Source organism: Sitophilus oryzae, unplaced genomic scaffold (assembly GCF_002938485.1).
Source record: "Sitophilus oryzae breed Bouriz unplaced genomic scaffold, Soryzae_2.0 scaffold_1498_pilon_pilon, whole genome shotgun sequence".
NCBI classification, from domain to species: domain Eukaryota; kingdom Metazoa; phylum Arthropoda; class Insecta; order Coleoptera; family Curculionidae; genus Sitophilus; species Sitophilus oryzae.
The window spans coordinates 2,367,028-2,389,505 of record NW_022146167.1 but is presented as its reverse complement, the minus strand read 5'-3'; the positions used below and the strand labels follow the sequence as shown (position 1 = coordinate 2,389,505).

Here is a 22,478-nt window from a genome sequence, read left to right as displayed (position 1 = left end):
GGAACGATGAACGACAAACGGACGCCGATGCGTATGAACTCGCCTTTAGATTTTTGTAATTTTTGACGCTTGTCAAAGTCTTGCCAAATTATAGGTTATAATTTTGTGTCAACTTTTTGTTGAATACCTTGCGTTTTGGAAGATGATGCATTTTGATTCGTATTATTACGTGTGTTTTGTGTCTTTTTGAAGTCAAGTGGAGGAAAAATCGAGTGAAAATTAACTGTAGACCCAGAGCACAGTTTATGGTTAATACTCGCTGCTCAGGCAGGAAGTCTTAAACCAATGAAGTTGCCATCGATAAAGTTTGTATACCATTTCGTCGTAGATAAGTGAATCTCGTATAAGGTAGAAGGATCAAACTAAACACATACTAAAAACTGGAGTAGCTCTAAAATATCGACATCACACGATAGGCAAATAATGGATTTTAGTACTGCAGAAAAATAATGTCAAAAGGTACTGGTTTAAAAAAATTAAGATTAAAGTTAATTAATCAACCTTTAAGGTATAAAATTTGGTAGGAGTTATTAATAAAATAGTTTGTTTTATTTACCTATGTTGTTTTATTTATTCCTGCGGAATATTACAAATTTGTATTTGTACATAAGTTATTATTGATAAATATAATCATAAATGCGGGTAGTTTCATAAAGCTTGAAAGTAAATAATAGTTCTTTTTTATATTTTTTTGGTATGTAGTGTCTTGTTCTTGTTTGTTTTGTATTAACACATACCGTTTTTATTAAATAAAATAACTCGATTACATTTTTTTCAGTTTTATACAGTTTTTTTCACAATATTTTGAAGTAATCACTTGTCATCTTGTCAATCAAATTTTAAATATTTCCTGCTATGCGTTTCAGTTGTACCAACTTATTTCTTTGTAAAATAAAATAAACTACTTTGAAATTAAAATGACAGACACATCTATCACTGTCAAGGATCTTCTCGTTGGACAGACTATATAATATTTTTATAGTGATATGTTAAATAAAACTATGTACTATTAATAAAATTAAAAATAAAAGAAAACAAATCAAACAAAGAAAATATGTGTATAATAAATATAAAGTATTTTTTTTTATTTTCTCTCTCTCTCTCTCGCTCTTTGTATTACATTAATAAATATGCAAACGTTAAAGAGTAAAAATTAACAAAAAATGTATATATTTTTTTTAAAATATAAAAATATTAAAAAATGTATATTCCTCTGTGGCGGATCAAAAAAGTCCTTTGGATTAACGCCCCCAGCAGTGTTTACTAAAAATTACTATTTTTATTTTGTATCTATTCTTTTTTGAAGAGGAAAAATATTTGCTCTGCTTTTTCAGATGTTAACATTTTTTGTGACTAACGTGACTCCATTTTTAATTAATATCTAAGACATGTTAATCTAAATAAACAATTCTACTTCGCCCACCGAGCAACTATAAATCAAAAATTAAAACACACTCTACCCCTAAATAATATCTTATATTACTTATTTCAACTAAAATTGAAAAAACGTGCGGAATTTTCTAAATAAAAAGCGACAACTAACGGCAAAGGGACAGACCGTCGCGCCGCCGGGTGGGCATGAGCCAATCATAATAATTGTAATAAAAATATCACACATTTGCCATCCAAAACACCGGCCGGCGTCAACACTTTAAACATAAACATATTGATAGCAACTAGACCTACGTCGAAGTAAGGAATATTTCAGTATCGAGTTTCGAGTCCTATCGGTTTGTGCATTTCGAGGGATTACGATTAATGCCGGCGCAAAAGTAACGAATTAGCTTAGTAACGAGTAACGAGTCCTAAATTCAAATGGTAAGCGTTATTTCGAGTCCTCGTAAAGTAACTGTTACTTTGTAACGATTACTTAGAATTTTTACATCACTAGTGTTGATGGAGGAGACAGTATCCTGTTAAAAACCCCGTGACAATTCGAAGATTGTTCTTACTTAAATCCAGGAAAATCTTTGATTTTTCTCGGTCGTAAGTCCTGAGAAATTTCTTCGAGTGTCTTAGCCCGTTGGAGGATTTCCATTCCAGGTTCTTGAGTTCTACTTTAAGTTGGTTTCCACTTGGAAAGTAGAACCGTTCTGGCCCAGTTAGTGGATTGTTTGCTCCTTTTCTAGCTAGATCGTTTGCTTTTTCATTATCTTCTATCCCTTGGTGGACTGGTACCCACAGTAGGAGGACTTTTTCTTTGTCTCATTTGTTCAGCTTTTATGCATTCTTTGACCAACTTCAAAACACATAACATTATTTTCTTCTTTTGCATCTCTGTATATGTTATAAAAACGAATCTAAAAACGAATTTAAAAATGACCATAAGTCGCCATGTATTCGTGAAGATTCAAGCTAGAATGGGCAAAAAATATCGGAAAACAAAATCAGCAATCAAGCTACAATTCGCAAAAAATATCGAAAAACAAAATCAACAATCAAGCTACAATTATTAGTAAAAAATATCGAAAAACAAAATCAGCAATCAAGCTACAATTGATAAAAAATATCGAAAAACAAAATCAGCAATCAAGCTACAATTCGCAAAAAATATCGAAAAACGAAATCAACAATCAAGCTACAATTATTAGTAAAAAATATCGAAAAACAAAATCAGCAATCAAGCTACAATTGGCAAAAAATATCGAAAAACAAAATCAGCAATCAAGCTACAATTAGTAAAAAATATCGAAAAACAAAATCAGCAGTCAAGTTACAATTGGTAAAACAAATATCAAAAAACAATTCGAGCAGAGGGTTCGGGAGAAAATTGACCTTAAATTTAGTGTTTGCTGCTCACCCTGTACATCCCTGTCACATTCCTTACCAATCATAACCGCCAGATGCCAGTATCAATATAAATCAAAGATTATTTACTACATAACACCATTATACAGTTAAGAATATGAAGCTTTTTCTTTCTCAAGCAAAACCCGGCATAAATAATAATGGTAATTATCATTTTATTCCCGAGTCAATGCCCCCAGATTCATTTAAATACGTTGAAAAAATACACTTTCAACTTTTATGATCCCATCTAATTTGCCTGTACCATCTCAAACGGTTCCAGTTAATTGTCAAGTCGTCTCCAGACGTTCCATTATCTTTTTTTATTGTCAATGTATGCCCGCTTATGAGGGATTACAATAATCTTCAGTCAAAAGGATCAAAGTGTACAGCGGAGATGCGGGTATGACAAATACAGAGACTAGAGATGGGCAAAACAACTAATCACTATGATATTTCAGGGTGAGATAAAAGTAAAAATTCACAGCGGTTTAACTGACGAAGACTTTCAAGAGTCTTGTAGCAAGAGCAGGACTGGACCCTGCAAGACCAGGACTATTAATTATTATACTGCAAGATCAAGACCAAAAGAGCCATAATCATACATTTTGCTCATCACTATCTAACAGACATTAGTAAATACAAAAAGTTAAATTCGTTTATTATAATAATGCGCTCGTGCTTAGTGGTGATCTACTTTTTCGTTACTTACTCCACTCATTCACTTGTTGTTAAATAAATATAATTGATATGAAACAAAGCGTACTTGTACACGTGTTGGTGTAAACTTTATTATTATTTTTACTTTATATTGTCCGCAAGAGAAAGTTTAATGGTATTAATACCCTGACAAAATTTTCCCTTTTTTAAATACCGTTTTATTATTGAGAGTAATGCAAAACGATGTTTACAATAATTGACGAAGATATTCAAAATTGCGAAAGAAATTAATGTCTACAGTCGTTACACACGTCCAATTTGGTTGACTCAACGGTCAGGCCAACGAAATTGGATATTTCATCCTTTGTTGGACCACCGTTGTCACCAAAATGTTGTAATCGCTGCCACCAATGTATATAGTAGACCTCTGCCATCAATAGTAAGGAATCTGCTATCGAAAATCTGCATTCTTCTTTATTAAATATTTTCTGCATTTAAATATAAATCTGCATTCTTCTTAATAAAATATTTTAATTTAAGAAGAACTTTAACAACTTAGAGAGGTAAAAATAAAGAGCTTGTCTTAAAGTCAAGAGCGTGTCAAAAATAAAAGAGACTATCGAAAATAAAGAGAGTATGTTGTTAAGAGCTACATCTTGGAATAGAGTAATGAGTGTGTGTGTCTGTTGACTTTTGAAAATAAAGAGTGAGTGTTTGACTGTGAGAGTTAGCGTGGAGGACTCTCCTTCAGTCCTTAAATACGGTCTCAGACTTTTAATATTCTTAGAGTAAAGTTCATTAAGGTGTCCATTCTTCAAGAAAAAGGTAACTAAAGTCTAGACGTTACAATATTTGTGTATAGAAACGGACATGAGCTATATTATTTTACATTAGGGACTTTCGACTAATAATAATTGAAAAGTCGTTTATGACTAAGAGTCTGGTCCGGTGGTTAATTGCTTTTAAGGGTAATGAATGTTTTTAGAAGCCCTTTATAGTGGGAAACACTGGTTATAGATCTTCTTTTAGATGCACAACCAAATTTTAACAGCGGCGTAACTTAATACAGATAAAAACTTTCCTAAAACTAATATTATAATCTAATTAATCTAGGCAGGGATACAACCACTACATACTACCCGATTTCACAATAAATCTATCTGTAATCATCAGTAGATGATTTCGCCTCCTATAGGTACAAATATGGCAACTATTTTTAACAAACAAAAATAGGAAAAGAAAATAATAAACACCTCATCACTGAGTGAGCCGAGACGACAGCCATTCATGCCATAAACTTTGGTACGACTGATATCGGAGATGGAGAAGTAACCTCTGTAAAACCCTCTCAGATACTGGCTTTTGTCAAAGCCATGAGACTGTAGGATGAGTTATAACTCAAGAAACGGGGACACAATAGATCTTTAAGGTCTCCCATATACAATCTACAATCATCTTGTGTAAATTTTCTGGAGAAAATAATTTTTAACGAATATACATATTATAGAATGATTTATGGCAAAATATGAACAATTAAATACCGACAAGCATCAGATAGCAGCTTTTATTATTTATTATGCATCGATTAGATCGTATATTATGTATACGCGCACATTGAAATTAATTTTCGGTTGTATTCGGTACTACTATCAATAAATGTTAGATAGATTGTATAAGAGGCGTACTACCAGTGATGGAGGGGTCTAAATACGAATAGAGAGGGGGGGGGGGAGGAATATACATGACGATATCAGAGACTGTACGGAGGAAAAATAAGCAAATAATTAGTAATTAAGCTTGTAACGACGCTGCGTGTAAACAAAATGGGGCCATATGGTAGATAAGATGGCTACGCATCGATTGAATGCACAAGAAAAAAACACCGGAAAAACACGGCGAAGGTAAACCTGGCAACGTTGCATCCTGAATTTTTGTTGTAGTAGATGGAAAAAATTCACTAAACTTAAAAAAATGCTTCTTTCTTCGCTTGTTCTTATTACAAAGACAAAGAAAAATAGCAAAACATAAATCTTTTTTCTCTGAAGTGAGATAACTCTTAAATCAATCCGCATATTCGTATTTATAGATGTAACTGCGGTATTTTTCATTTCAACATTATTTATTTTAACTTTTAGTTCAACCGAGATATCGAGGTTTTGTAATACTTCTAAAATTAGCAGGCATTCGAATTTTTGGGATTTATTTATTGTACTTTCAAGTTTTTCTCTTGTTCTTATGTTTTCTGTGGAAATTCGTATAGAAAAAAAAATATTCATGTGATTTTTGTATAGTTCATGAATAATTGAGGCGATGTATCCAATTTGCCATAATGGCCGTTGTCATCAAATGTTGTGATTAAACACTGTCACAAATGTTATGCTGTCGTCGCAAACACCCGTTGTGATAGCTGCTAGAGCTAATGTAAATGCACCAGTTGATTTCTTAGGAATTTTATATTTGTAGTAACTTAAACAGATAGATATATATTTATAGAATAGAATTATAATATACTAGCGTGTACCCGCGACTTCGTTCGCGCCGAATTAATCATTTGTAATGGTGATAATAAAGCAAAGCAAGAATTTCCATTAATATACAAACTGGATAAAATTTTCTCACATTTATGTCAGCATGAGAAAAAACAATATGGCGATATTATTATATAACTTGGTAATATTTGAGGGGTAGTTTCATCTCGTTGGAATTTGACTTTCGAAAAATCCGTTTGCCAAAAATAAGCTGTTTACGTCAAGCAGTTTAAGCAGCATCGTGGTTAATCAATTACCCAACTTTTTGGAACACCTTGTATGATTTTTTTAAAAATTTCAAAATATGTAAAAAAACAAAATAAATTATGCGTGTCCAAGCGTTTTCCCGAAAGACTAACCGTTTTTTTAAATAACAACTATTGTAATATTTAAGGGGCGTTTTCACCCTCTTGGAATTTGAGATTCGAGAAACCCCTCCTTACCGAACCTCTGCACCCCACAGTCAATCCGTTTGCCAAAAATCAGCTTTAAACGTCAGGTAGTTTAAGCAGAATCGTGATTACTCAATGGTCATATTTTATGAAACACCCTGTATAAATTTTTAAAAAATCTTAAAATATATAAAACAACAAAATAAAATATACGTGTTTAAGAGTTTTTCCGAAAAACTCACCGGTTTTTAAATAAAAAATATTCTAATATTTGAAGGGTGGTTTCACCCCCTTAGAATTCGAGTTTCGAAAAATCCCTTCTTATCGAATCTCTACACCCTAAACGTCAAGCGCTTTAAGCAGGATCGTGATTAATCAATGACCAGATTTTTCGAAACACCCTGTATACATTTTTAAAAAATCTTAAAATATGTAAAAAACAAAATGAAATATACGTGTTTAAGCGTTTTTTCGGAAACTTTACCGTTTTTAGATAACAAATTTTGTAATATTTGAGGGGTGGTTTCACCCCCTTGGACCTGGAATTTCGAAAAATCCGTTCTTATCGAACCTCTACACCCTAGAATCAACCTGTATGCCAAAATTGAGCTTCTTACGTTGAGTGGTTTGAGCAGGATCGTGATTAATCAGTGAGTCAGTCACTTAAGGATTTTATATATTAGTATAGATTCCCAAGGGTGGCCCTAGCATACTATGCATTTTCTGTGGTAGCGGTTCAAAGTTTAAACGTTGAATAATATACAGGATGTCATTTAAAATAATAAATTTGGTATTGATTACTGTTACATGACAAAACCTGACCTTCTATTCATTCATCATCTTTTTATACAACCAAGTCTCTATATTTAAATTGATCGTTCTATGTTGATTTAAGGTTTTGTTTTAAAGCTCCCCTTTAATTTATCCTATGTTTTTTGTTTTATTATAAGTGGGTTATATCAATCAAAATATGAAAATAATATAAATAGACTTTTACTGATGTTATTGGAAAATTAATTACATCTAGAATTCCACTCTATCTAAAGAAGAAAACATTCTACCAATGTATACTACCAGTCATGACCTATGCATGCGAAACCTGGTCACTTAAAACACTTAAAATGTACATCATAAGGAAACTGCAGGTTGTACAACGCTCAATGGAACGAAATATGCTGGGAATAACCAAGAGAGACCGTAAAAGAATAGAGTGGATACGACAAAAGACCTAGGTCATAGATGCCATCCACAGAATCAAATCCCTCAAATGGCAATGGGCAGGACACCTGGCAAAAAAAACGGACAACAGATGGAACAATTACTTATTAACATGGTACCCACGATCAGGGCCGTATCTAGACCAACATTTCGGGGGGGTTGGCTTGGAGAGGGGGGGGTACAAAGCTGCTAGGAAAAAGAATAATAAAAAAATCGATTTGGACTACACTCAAATCTTAATTGAAAATAAAATTTTAAAAAAGTAACAGGTAAAAATTATTAATCTTTAAGGATAAACTGGTCTTTTCCCTGGAAAAACGATTGACTACCTCTTTGATATCGATATGTATTTCTCTATGTACGCTTAATAGAGGAAGTCCTGTCAGTCGCTCCTGACCTGTAGAGTTACGTAGGAAGTCCTTCAATCGTCTTATGCCGCAACCGCACATGCGGCATTTAGCGAACTCCGAACGCTCGTCAACTACCGAACGCTCGTGATCGGACTTCGCCTGTCCATCCACACATACGGGCTCTGATAGCAACAACATAGAGATGAGCGCTCGTTCTCGTCGCCGATCGAGTCGCCGAACTCCGACTTCTTCATCCACACACATAGGAAATCGGCGAAGCCCCGATCGGAGATCGCCGAATACCGCATGTGCGGTTGCGGCATTAGGGTTGAAAAAGACCTTTCTGGTGTAGCTGTTGACGCTGGTAGAGTTGCTAGGATCATTAATAAAATGTATATATTTGGAAATATACACTGGTTACACTCCGATTATCGTTTCGATGGCGTTTTTAGGTCGGTCGACTGCAGGTAGCTGCTTCCATTTTTGCCGCCACAAGTCTAGTTCTGCCGCTAAAGTGTCATACTCCAAGAATTCTTTGTCTAATAGCAGAACAATAACAAACGTTAATCACGTTAATGACCAGCAAAACACACAACATTCAAAATCCTGTCCTTGTCAAACTTTTGCTGTTTTAAACACTTGAATGTTGAAAGTCGAAAATTGAAAATGACATTTGCATTCAAAATGGAAAAGTGAGATTAGGATGTAAAATGTATAATCATCAATGACTAAAGAATACAAGGACAAATAGCACCCGAAACCAAACTGTGACCATTCTTCCAAACAGTGTCGTGGCACATATTTTACTTAACATTGCCGCTTGAAGGGATATTTATATTTTTTATATTATATGTTTTCACTACGCCTATGGCGTATCGGGTGGTATCATACTAATTAATTACGAAAAAAACGTATTAAAATGTTAACAAAAGGCACATACCTAGTATCGACGTATAGTACATATCAAGTACATATAATATCAGAAATATTATATGTACTGTATGGAATTCAATAAAAAAAACGCTAAAATGGTGTAGGGGACTGTTTATTTCCCTCTAAAACGTAACTTCTGGCTCTTTCTTATCATTGAGCCTTTTACACTTGACAGCTGAACAAATTACCATTGTAATAAAGTTTATACAAAGTTCATTACACACAACCAACTATTAAAAATCGCTAAAATTGTCGCTGATGACTAGCTGATGATTCATTCGTTATGTCTAAAAAGTTGGCGTCTAAGGTCACAAATTCTCTGCAGCCCGTATATGGGCGTTACATGTCATTGTATTCTTTAGTCATAGATATTCATCCATCTTCTTCTTCTTTTTTGTTTCGTTCTTACTTACTCAATGATCATTACTTTTTAAAAAATTTCGGCCATAATTTCGGGGGGGGGGGGGGTTTGAACCCCCAAAACACCCCCCCCAGATACGGCCCTGCCCACGATGAATTAAGAGACCTAGAAGAAGACCGAACCTGAGATGGGACCATGATATTAGAAGATTAGCAGGGATAACTTGGGCTCGCATAGCCAAAAATAGGCAACAATGGGCCCAACTACAAAGAGAGTATCTAAATATGTAAGGTAGGCTACACCATAATTGGAAATGGTTGAATAAGCTGAAAATGATGATGATGATTATTGAAAAAGGAAGTATTCAATTGCTTTTCGGAAATCTTTATTAATAACATCTTGTGATTATTATTGTTATTTGTTTTATTTAACAAAATCAGTGTGTTTGACTTAAAACACATCGATCATAGTATGAAAATGGGAAAGACTAAACCCGAAGTTAAAGCCTTTAATCTGATTTTATGTTTATCAAGTTCAGAAGATTTTTTTTTATAGGAAATCACTCGAGATTTGTGTGTATTCTTATTTAAAAAATAACACAATACCTTATTTATAGTATTGTTTTAAATTTATAATGTTCTAAATATTGTATTTTTTTAATTTTACTAAAATTCTCTGGATGAAACTTTGTAGCAGAGCAGAGGCTTGTATTTTGTGACATACTTATGATGACTCAAAAAAATTAATATTTTGAATCTTTTAATTTTATGTCAATTTTTAGTAAGTGACGTCTAGAGATCGACCGCGCCAAAATTATCATCGAATGTCATTCCCCAGCAATATTTGACGGCGTTTTTTTTTCGATCATAGGGTATTATTGGCACAAAATATTTTTAAGAAAAATATTTTTTGAAGGACAAGTTACGGAGACTGGCGACAGCTTTACAAACACAGGGATACGTTACATACGTTATGTCATCAAATTTTTCATTCATTTACTATGAAAACATGATAATTTTGATTTATTGCCATCATCCTAATCGCACCCTAATCCCCAAACCGGCTACAATATTATATTTGATTCTTATCAGTATATTTCTGTACGCATGATTTTTCGTTGGACCAGTCCGCTAAGTCAGTGAGCTAGTGTTTTAGTTTGATACTACTTGTAACTGACGGTACTTACTGTGTTAAGGTGACAAAGTCTACTAACTGTTTTTGCGTGAATATATTGACTTTAATAATAATAGTTTTCTTGTACTTGAGGAGGGACTATTTGTTTTGGACTGTTTTTTTCATAAAAACAAAAATGGAAAATAGTGAAGTGCTCGAATCGGGGTGTGAGGATGACTCTTTTGTAGTTCAGAATGGTGAAGAGAATATTGAGAATAATATTGCTGAGCATGTGACTGAGAAATTTGAAGCCAAAAAAGTAATAGTAATTTTGTATTTAAAATTGCAACGATCTTCATTTCCAAGCCATCTCTGACGCCGTTTTTTTTTCGGTCTTATGGTATAACAAACTACCATTTATCTTCACCAAAGAATCGCCCCTTTAAGTTTTTGTGTTTTGAAACACCCTGTATAGATTGAATGCAATAATTCACAATATTATTGATTTTTTTGAAAAACGGTTTACATTAAAATATCACTACAATATTATGCAAGGTGTATTTCTAGCTATTTCACTAGCGATTACAGGGTGGGTCTTAAATAAGTGCAAATATTTTAGGGGTAGTATATTTTAACCAAATTGAAAATTTGGATTCTGGAATTTTTTTAGTTTTTAGTGAAAGAAACATAACTTGTTGATAATATGGCAACATAGGTACCTAGTAAGTTAAATTTACAAGAAAGAAAATCCAGTAGTTCTCAAAATGTTAGAAAAAAATCATTTTTTTTTAGAAATTGTCAAAGTGAAATATCTCGGTTATTTTGGATTTATTTGAAAAACGGTAGAGAAAATATTTTTCTTTTATCGAAATCTACCAGCTCTGAAAATATTTGCAATTATTTAAGACTCACTCTGTATATTCCCATTATTAATATTTCTTTACGTCCTGTAAAACAAAATTATAGACAATAAGGCCAAATATTAATCAATGTTGAAAAAGAATTTAAAATTCTGTAGATAATTTTCTTAGCATTTTACTAAACAATATTCAGTTCTTTTTTCTTGATACAATTTTACTGTGATTTTCATTTAAACGAATGAATTTTTTTATCAATACAAAAATAATGAATAGTATTTGTTTCTTGTTTTTTTATGTAATTATTATTTTGATAAAGATTTATCGGGGCAATTGGACATCTGTACTAATACAAAAATCAATATTTTTCTATTACCTTTACACGTTACTAATTAAAAACTGTACCCAAACATTATTATGTTTATAATATTGCATTATGTTATAATTAAAGAGATAATCTTATTTGTTTATTATTAACAAAATAAAGAAGAAACTTGTTTTTAATCGAAAAAATATTTTTTTAAAGATCTTAGTATCATACGATAAAAAAAAACGGCGTCAAAGACGGCTGGGGAATGAAAATCGATGTTAATTTTAGCTAGGTCAAGCCCTAGAAGTCATTTTAATACAAGAGATTGATCTGGCTAAAATTATCATCGATTGTCATTCCCCAGCCATCTTTGACGCCGTTTTTTTTCGATCATACGGTATAACTAAGTATTACACAAGTGACGTTTTCTTTGATAGTATTAGTTACAGAATTATCTAAAGAGTTATTTCACTTACTATTTTTATATCTTTATAGCATTAATTTAAATTTTATAATTACACCTATAAGCTATTGTAAATAAAAAAAAATAGATAGAATGTTTCGAAGTTAATTTAGTTGTGATGTAGTAAAGTGGTAGTATGAATAAATGAATATATTTTTTCTTTTGTTTTTTCTGCTTATTTGGAAGTTTGGAAACTTTGGAAAATAAATTTTTACTTTTTATTTATTATTTTTAGCATTATTTTTTGAAATATATTTTTTGTCTTGTTCTAGGATTTGACTAATGTCGAACAACCTTTCATAAGGAACAACACCATAGAAGAACTGAAACTCAAACTAGAAAATAAGGAAATATTAGGTAAGTTTAGCTATAGAATAGTACAGCCACAAGCTAATATATTATAACAGTATATTGAAGCCAAATTTTTGAAATGGAGCATATCCACATAAGTCGGTCTTTTTCGTTCACCAGCTTTGAACTACGCAAGCGTGCGAAATGCTTCGCGATTAGTTGATTTATTTCATACTAACCAATAGAAGTAGTTTTCTAAGTTTCTATCTACCGCGTAAATCAATTTGGCCACAAGGATCCTCCTTTATAAAGAGCTTTTATTAGGTTATTATTTTTTTTATTTATAGTTGTTGTTAATGAGCTTCTTTTATGTCAAACTGAAAGAGTTAAATTATCCACAACGTCATTGGCAAGTTTTATAGTCTTAAAGGTCAGTTTAGAAGCGCTCCGAGACATTATAAGCGATCTTTATGATGTTTTAGATTAAAGAGAAGCCGTAATAGAGTTTAGAGCCCGCTCAAACGAGATTAACTCTGATGTAATGGCTGTTTTAGATAAATTAAATTAGTAGATATTCGGGAAGCCGGTTTAATTTTCTCGGTTTGTGTGAGTAAGAAACATAATTGGATCTTGAATAATGCTTGTTTGATGTATTATAGTTCTTAAAATAGTTTTTTAATGATACAGGATAAATGGAAAGGTTGTATAGTAAGGAATCGAAATGTTCCTAATAAAGCCATAGACATTGTAGATTATAGATTGTATGAGAGGCAGGGAGTTAATCACCTTCTTCTAATCACATTCTCTTTCTTGAGTTATAACTCATTTTACAGTCTCAGGGGTTTGACAAAAGCCAGTATCTGAGACGGTTCTCCATCTCCGATATCAGTCCAAAGTTTATGGCAAGAATGGTTGTTGTCTCGACTCACTCAGTAATGAGGTGATCTGGTGTTTTCCCATTTTCTTTCTTAAGCTATAGTCTGTCCAACGACAAAATCTTTGATAGTGATAGATATATGTCTGTCATTTTAATTTCAAAGTATTTTTTTATTTTAATTTACAAAGAAATCAGTTGGTACAATAATTGGAACGCATAGTAATCTGATTAATCTGATTTTTTTTAAACCAGTACCCTTTGACATTATCTTTCTGCAGTACTAAAATTTATTATTTACCTATGGTGTGATGTTATTTTACAGATACTCCAGTTTTTGGTACCATATACCATTATATAAGATGGTTACAAACTTTATTTGTGGCTAATATAACTCTCTGGCTATAGTCTCTAGCAAACTGTATCACTGGTGGTCTCTGGGCTCCGAATATTAACTGTAAACTATGGTCTGGGTCAACACTTAATTTTCCCTCGAGTTTTCCTCCACTTAATTTAAAAAAAAACATGAAACACCCGTAATAACACAGTCCAAAATGCAATATATTTATCATTTTTATTTGACATAATTTGACACAAAATTATAACCTATAATTTGGCAAGAGTTTGACAACTCTCAAAAATCTTAAGTCGAGTTTGACACATTGGCGTCATGCCTTTCATCGTTGCATTTTAGATTTTTTTTTAGAATTTAGAATGAGTGGGAGGGGGTTAATCACTTCGACCTTACAGATCCATTGTGTCCCCCTTTCTTGAATCATAACTCATCATACAGTCCCAGGGCTTTGACAAAAGCCAGTATCTGGGACGGTTTTATAGAGGGTAGTTCTCCATCTCAATATCAGTCGTACCAAAAATTCATGGCATGAATGGTTGTCATCTCAGCGCACTCAGTGATGAGGTGTACTGGTGTTTCACCATCTTCCCCACAGAATCTGCATTCGCCGTTTCTTTAGTTTCAATCTACTGAGGTGTTCAGAACAGTGTCCTGTTAAAAACCCGTATCCGAATTGTTCTTTCTCCAGACAGGAAGATCTGTGATTTTCTTGATCATAAGCCCTCAGAAACCTTCGAGAGTGTCTTAGACCATTGCAAGATTTCCATTCAGGTTGCGGATGGAATCTTCCAAGTTCTTGAGTTCCGCCTTGAGTTGGTTACCACTTGGAAAGCAGAACGGTTCTGGTCCAGTTAGTGGAGTGTTCGCTCCTTTCCTAGCTAGATTATTTGCTTTTTCATTGCCTTCTATCCCTTGGTGAGCAGGCACCCAGTGTAGGAGGACTTTGTTTTCTTTGCCTAATTTATTCATCGTTGCATCAAACCAATAATATTGAAATATGATCTGTCATTTTTGAAATAAACCAATAAAACTGGTTAAAAACAACAAGAGACGTCGCATGACAGATTTATATTTAAACCCATCCATAGTTAACTTAAAAAGTATTAGAAACTTTTTTTAGTAAAATATATGGATTGGTATGGATGTCATCTGTTTTTTTTCTGCCATCGTCTGTCGAAATCTTGCCTGAGAAAAAAAAACAGAGTATAACGAGAAAAAACTTTTTTTCCAAAGCTCCTTGATTAAAAATTAATGGTTTTAACACAGTCAGGGCACTCTGGATTGCAACTATTATCCACTTTGGGTAACTGCATCTAAAGAACGAAAACTTGTCTGAGATGGTATTAGGTCTGAAAGTCAATATATTAATTACAGACAAAAACGTATTTTTACAACAGACACTGAAGACACTATTTATATACCTACCGAGATTTATTTGTTTAAAAACTACAAACAACTCTATGTATATAAGGATAATGGTGGCTCTCAAGGAATGTTAATCTTATCTCTCTCATGTTAACTTGCATATTTACAGTGTAAACAAAAAGTCAAGCATAGAAATCATACTTCTATCATATAGGCATCCAAGACGAAAAGCACTTTCCATTGTTGCTCTCTATTTTTAGTTTGCTTTTGTTTGTCTTTCAACGGGTTTTGTATTTCCATTAGGGGAAAAAAGGCAAATTACGTTTTGATATAATCAGATTTGGCCTCGGATCTTTTTAAATATAAGAAATAAAAGCTTTTTAATGGACTTATACATCGTTATATCTTCATAGAATTAAGTAAACATAGAGGAACTCTAAAGCGGGATTTACACTGTGTCTCTTGTGATCACTCTCTTGAGTGAAATCATCCTTGTTTAGATATTTTCATGCAATTCATTTTGGGAAATCCTGTATCTAGAATTTCTCAAACACATATCTTTACCAGACCTTCTTGTTTTTCATCAGTTCGACTGTTGTAGGAAAACCCTTGGGAAATTGAGGGAAATAGATTTCATTATTTTCTTTTCGTTGTGGCTTTGACCGAATCCTGGATTTTATAGTACCTTAAACATGACATGAAAGAAGAAACAAGATGAAAAATAATATTTTTTTACTAAATAAAAGAACAAATAATCGACCTGTCATTTTTATCGTGTTTGAAAGTTTTCAGTTTTTAAAAAATTAATCTATAAAAAATTCAAATTTAGAATATTTCTAATTAATTTAATATAATATGTATTGTTAAACGGCCGTTTTAAGGATTTGCTGGTAAGATCTTACCAAAAATCTATTCTCTCTCTCTCTCTCTCTGTATTATTTTTAATCTTAATTTTTTTAAACTAGTAATTCTTCTGAACTTATCTCTCTACACTACTAAAAGCTATTATTATTCATCAATCGTGTGGTGTCGTTATTTTAACGCTACTCCAGTTTTTAGTACCATATACAAGATGGTATACAAACTTAATTGGAAGCTAATACAGTTGTATTTGATGGTGAAATGATAAAATGTAATGAAATTTTAAATAAATTAATCTACTGATATCGCTAATGCTAAAATCGATGCATCGGAACCTTTAAACGCAAATATCTTGAAAACCGTTCACTGTTTCGAACTAAACGAAGAGCATCTTTTTTATATAAAGAAGTCCTAAAAATAAACAAAATATATTATTTTTATTTAACCTTTCGAGGGTTGTCATTTCTTCGGGAAGCATTTTATGGCATATGTTCTTAGGGACTTTTTGTTTTATTTTTTCGGCAAAAAAAAGTTTTTTTTAATTTCAAAATGAGTTATTTGGGTCATAAATGACCTAAATACAAAATATTTTCATGGTGTCTGTCTGTCTGTCTGTCTGTCCGTCTGTAACACGATAACTCAAAAACCGCTAAACCGATTTTAACTAAATTTGGCACAAAAATACTGTGGCACCCGAGAATCTGGCCATTAGTTTTTGGTGGGGGTGGGGGGTTGGTAAGGGGGTATGGGAGGGGGTTAAAAATTTAAAAAAATCGTAACTCCAAGATTACAGTAGCTAGCGAAACGCGGTTTTCAATTTAAGATTAGGAATAATATTTGCAACAAAATTTATAATAACATCAAAATCAGTCAAAGTCGCAGTTTTTGAGATAAAAAAAATTGGAAAAATTCCTTTACTTTGAAACTAAAAGAACTGCCTACCAACTTTTTATTAACATATGTGCCTCCCGGCGCCCATTTTTTTTATTAATATCTAATTTTAAATCTCCACCTTTAACGTACTATCGGCCTTAAAAAACTAAGGACTCTGAACGACCTAGAAATATCTATTACACGCCACGGCGTCTGTTTTTTCCGCCCATTTCTTTACACGCTGGAAAATGCGAAAAAGAAAAATAACACGTGTGTCAGTCGACCAAAGTGGCCTTGTTTTCGAGAAACTAGACTAGCGGCCGGTGTCGGTCAGAAACGGCTTTTATAAATAGAGGAAGGTCATCACGCTAACAACAACAGCAAAGAAAATCGCGGAAAGGTTAGATAATGTATGTGTATATTGGTCAATTAGGCTGTGATGGGGTTTTAGTTAGATTGATAAGGGGGTGCGGCTTGGCATAAATTAGTGAGAAGACCTTGTATATCTTTGGGAGGCATAGTAAATAAGTTAGAGTAGTCCTATAGGAAAAAATTGAGATTAGTAAAGGCGTGGATAAATATTTATACAGGGTGTCATTGAAATGGTGTAAAAAAATTGGTTTCCCTATATAAACTTTTTTACTTATTTTTATCTGCAGAATATGCTGCCGAAGTTTCCGGAATACAGTTCGGATTCGGACCACCCTGTATAAGAATTCCAGTTTTCTGCAATGATATTTCTGAATTCTAAATATTTTTTTATTTCATATTGTATCTCGTAAAACACACCGACTAGACCAACAAATTATTTTTTATACCATACTGATGATTTTTTTTGTATCAACTGTCCAATTTTTTTACAATTTTCGAAGACAGTTGTCACAATTTTTGGCAATGAAGCACCACATCAGTCGATAATTTCTCATTGGTATGGAGAATTTAAACTTGGAACTTAGCGACGATCAAACAACAGGTCCACCTACAACGCAGTCACCCAGGAAAACGTCGATGCTGTACGTAAGCTGATCCAAGAGGATCGACCTCTCACATATCGTGAAACTCAAGCATTATTGGGCATTTCAAAGACCTCAATTCAAAAAAAAAATACATGAAGAATTATCTGTAAAAAAATTAGTTTCCCGTTGGATATCGCATCTGTTGACGGAAGAACAGAAAGCAATTAGAGTCAATTGGTGCCAAAAAACTCTACACCGGTAATAACGCAGAAAAAAACAATAAAAATATAAGCAATGTCAGTGGTGATGAATCTTGGATTTACTCTTATGTAGCTGAAAATAAACGTCAATCGGTTATTTGGTTCTTCCGAGATGATCCAAAACCGACGAAAGTTATCCGTTCTTGAAGTGTTTCCAAAAAGATAGAGGCAACATTTGTCTCAAAAGCAGGTCATGTAACAACAATTCCTCTGCAAGATCAAAGAACTGTTACTGCTGATTGGTACATATCTATTTGTTTGTCGGAAGTAATTGCTAAGTTTCTAAAAACAAACCTTCAATGATCTTCCAGCAAGACAATGCAAGTTCCATCACAGTTCGAAAACAATTTACGTCGAATTTTTGGACCATCCTCCATACAGTCCCGACCTAAGTTCTAACGACTTTTTTACTTTTCCAAAAATTAAGAATGAACTGCGCAGTCAAAGGTTTCACTCCCCAGAAGATGCAGTCAGCGTCTTCAAAAACGCAATTTTGAAAGAACCAACTGCGTTCTGAATTGGTTTCAACGGATACAAAAATTAATTTCTCTTCGTGGAGAATACTTCGAAAAACAATATGTAGTGTTTAAAAGTAATCCACTGTTTTTTTTTTCTACTTCTATATGCATACCAATGCATGCTCCTGAGGAATTACCCGTAATTGCCTGTACCACTTTCTAAAAACGATACAAACCTCTCCTGGATGTTAATAGCTCGTCACGTCGACAAATCATCGTCGAAACGGAGGCAGAGTCCGTGAAAAAGGCAAAAAGAAAATGGCTTCACCTGGAAATCGGCTACGTCGCCGTCGAGAGCAGTTTCATTACCGTAATGAAAATTGCCGGGGGATTTTCCTAAAATAGCTGCTGGTTCGAGCCGTACGGCGTAATATCCAATTTAGGAGTAGTTCAGCAGGTGACGTATATTGACGTAAAATATCGTACACTTTTAGATATTTGATTTTAGATACGATTGTATTATGACTTACGAGTCCATTTCACTAGTTCGAAAAAGTAGCAAAATAATTATCGTTCGGCATTTAACGTTTTATGTAAAACTGGCTAAGTATTTTTACACAAATGAAGAAGGAAATTACAAAGGGTATAAAAGATCGAATAATGCAAGGCAGAAGGGCAGTATCTATGTTGAATGGTGTACTGTGGGATCAAGGAATCTCTAAAGCTAATAAGAAGAACATATATAATACGGTAGTGAAAAGCATAATAACTTACGGAAGCAAAGTATGGCAGTTGAAAAGCAGAACAGAGAACATGCTATTAGCGACCGAAATGGATTACTGGAGGAGATCTGCTGGAAAATCGAAAAGGGAACAAATAACCAACAACAGAGTAAGGGATATTATGGGAGCAGAACACACAATTGTGGACGACATAAGAATAAAACAACCCATATGGTTTGGTCATGTGCAACGAATGCTCGATCACAGAATACAGATACAGATAGTGTAAACTTTCAAACACTTTAACACCACACCAATAAAACCGTGTTTAATTAAATTAGCTCGTAATTAAAATCACTAGCAATTAGTAAATAAACCAAAGTCCCTCTGTGCGATATATTAAATTTAGTTCGAACTACTTTCTAATTTATTTTAATCGTACTTGCGTTTTTGTGGCTTATTAGCGGGTAGGTATTTTTTGAATTTCAAATCACGCCATTTTAAAATATATATGTTTATCATAATACCATACAAGGTTATCATAATATGTTGTATAATTTTAGTAGCCACATGTTTACAGGGTTTTTTAACTCGACTCGGTCAAAAGTACCAAATGACACTATTTTCATGATTAGCTTTGCTTGTTTACAAATGAAATTTAAACCGTAAATTCATAAATACAATTTCTAGTGAAATTCCATGTTTTTTTTTAATTTCGCTAAACGCAATGCTATAATTGACACAACTGTTTCTTCTTCTTCGGGTTCCATCTTTTAATGGAGGTTGGAAATCATCATGGCAATTCTAACTTTGTTAACGGCTGCTCTGAATAACTGGTTTGAAGTCATTCCAAACCATTCTCTCAAATTCTTGAGCCATGATGTTCTTCTTCTTCTTCCTTGGCTCCTTCTGCCCTTTATCTTTCCTTCTATTATGTTCTGCAGCAGGGCATATTTAGGTCCTCTCATTATGTGTCCAAAGCACTCAAGTTTTCTCTTTTTAAGGGTGTTAATCACCTCTTCGTCCTCTCTCTTCTGAATTCTGCGTCGCAGTTCTACATTTGTAACCTTGTCAGTCCATGCAATCCTCAGCATACGCCGATAACACCATCTTTCGAATGCCTCAAGCTTCTCCATTGCATCCACAAAACTGCTACTAGTTTTTAATCCGTCTGTGTAGAAGGGATTTTGAAGTTAAGTACAGTTTACAATTGGCGGTTGGAATCTTTGATGTTAAAAAAATAGTAAAATAAAACACTAATTCACCACAATAAACCAAAACACTTTATTTTTACACTGGACGCGCATTTCTAAATTTCTAATTTCAAAACTAAGTTGAACTTAAACTAAATTAGTGTGTTTAGTGTTTTATTTTGCCTACGGTACTAACAGTACCTTTTTCTTCGACTTTTTATTTGTTGGAATCTTTTTATTTAACAAAATCACCTGTTCATAACATACAGAGTCTTAAATAAGTGCAAATATTTTTAGGGGTAGCATTTGACCCCAGAAACACCTCTATTAGGTTTTTTCCGCGAAAACAAAATTTTTGAAAATTTGGAATTTTTTGAAAAAATTTTTGGAATTTTTTTAGTTTTTGGTTAAAAAACACAATTTGTTGGTAATATGGCAACATAGGTATGTAGTAGATTAAATTTACAAGAAAAGATTAAAATCCAGAAAAGATCCAGTGGTTTTCAAATCTCTGATACTACCATGGTTACGGCACTAAAATGGATGTAAAATACAGAAAGAATCCGGTGGCTCTCAAAATTTTTTAAAAATAAATCAGTTTTTTTTAATTTTCTTATTATTTGAAAAACGGCAAAGAGAAAATATGTTTCTTTTATCGAGATCTACGATCTCTGAAAATATTTACACTTATTTAGGTCTCACGCTGTATAAGCCATTTTTATTATTGAATCTTAAGTTCCTGTTTTATTTAAGTGACCATAAAGTCAGCAACCGACAAATCCACAAATTTTCCGTATTTTTGTTCCAAGAATCTTCTTGAAATATTAAAAAACCAAGTTTAAATATTTGGTTTGGCAAGATCATGAACGTAGGTGGGCAGATCCAAACCGAGTAATAAATTAAAGAGACACATAAACCTTCAAACATCAATAAATAACAAATCGATCTTCCCTGGGTTGTTGAACCTATAAGTTTAATATTTCTCGCTATGCTATTTATTTATACGAGTTAATGAATAATAAACCTTTTGTAGTCATTGGTCTGATATACGACATTGCGGTTTTTCGAGCAGTAAAATGCGAATACTTTGTGCAATTTTTTTTTAATGTTTCCGATAATAAAAGTCACTCAAGTACCTTTGGCAACGTAAAATAATAATTTGATTTGTATGCCAGTCAGTGTAATAAATATTATTTTCAACTACAATATGTAACGTATAAATATTTTTAGGGAAAAAAATTGAAATTTTGTATTTTTCGATTTTTTTAAAAATATCGAACTTTGTGAAACTTTTTTACGCGCATTGGGACTAAAAGTTCAAGGCCGTGACGGACCACGGCCTTGACCATGCCTTGAAAAACTAGCTAGCAAGAAAAAAATTGGTAAGGATCGCGCAAACACCAAAAAGAATTTAATTTAAAGCTAAGAAAAGCATTATAATAAACTTGATTCTGCATCTGGGTATACCAGTATCTTCTGGTTGTTTGCTAGGAAGTAAATTTTCATGCATATTTTCATTGATAAGTTTGTAGCTTCTGTACGTACTGACTGAATGAACAGTGCTTTCCATAAAATCAATAAAATGAAAAATATACGAAATAATATACATGTACTGATTTCTTTCGAAAATCGACAACTATGAAATTATGAACCCTTCCCGGACACAAACGGTACATTGTGAGACAGGAAATTGTAGAGAGAAACAAGCCCTATAACATAGGATACAACATTTTAATGAACAATGCTTTCCATAAAATCAATAAAATGAAAAATATACGAAATAATATACGTGTACTGATTTCTTTCGAAAATCGACAACTATGAAACCATGAACCCTTCCCGGTCTCAAACGGTACATTGTGAGACAGGAAATTGTAGAGAGAAACAAGCCCTATAACATAGGATACAACATTTTAATGAACAGTGCTTTACATAAAATCAATAAAATGAAAAATATACGAAATAATATACTGTACGTAATATACTACTACGTACTGATTTCTTTCGAAAATCGACAACTATGCAACTATGAACCCTTCCCGGACACAAACGGTACATTGTGAGAGTAGGAAATTGTAGAGAGAAACAAGCCCTATAACATAGGATACAACATTTTAATGAACAGTGCTTTCCATACGATCAATAAAATGAAAAATATACGAAATAATATACATGTACTGATTTCTTTTGAAAATCGACAACTATGAAACTACGAACCCTTCCCAGACACAAACGGTACATTGTGAGACAGGAAATTGTAGAGAGAAACAAGTCCTATAACATAGGATACAACATTTT

At 33.0% G+C, this 22,478-nt stretch overlaps 1 protein-coding gene across 4 annotated transcripts in view; it reads left to right on the top strand.

The window, feature by feature from the left end:
• LOC115877737 (protein FAM107B) overlaps window positions 1-22,478 on the top strand; it is a 105,524-nt gene that overhangs the window by 59,774 nt on the left and 23,272 nt on the right. For 3 of the 4 annotated variants that reach the window (XM_030894032.1, XM_030894031.1, XM_030894030.1), the window contains one exon: window positions 12,245-12,329. In XM_030894032.1, coding sequence (XP_030749892.1) covers window positions 12,245-12,329 — 85 coding nt within the window. Of the gene's footprint in view, window positions 1-10,385; window positions 10,662-12,244; window positions 12,330-22,478 lie in introns of those variants that run through there. The other variant, XM_030894029.1, reaches the window with a different exon arrangement.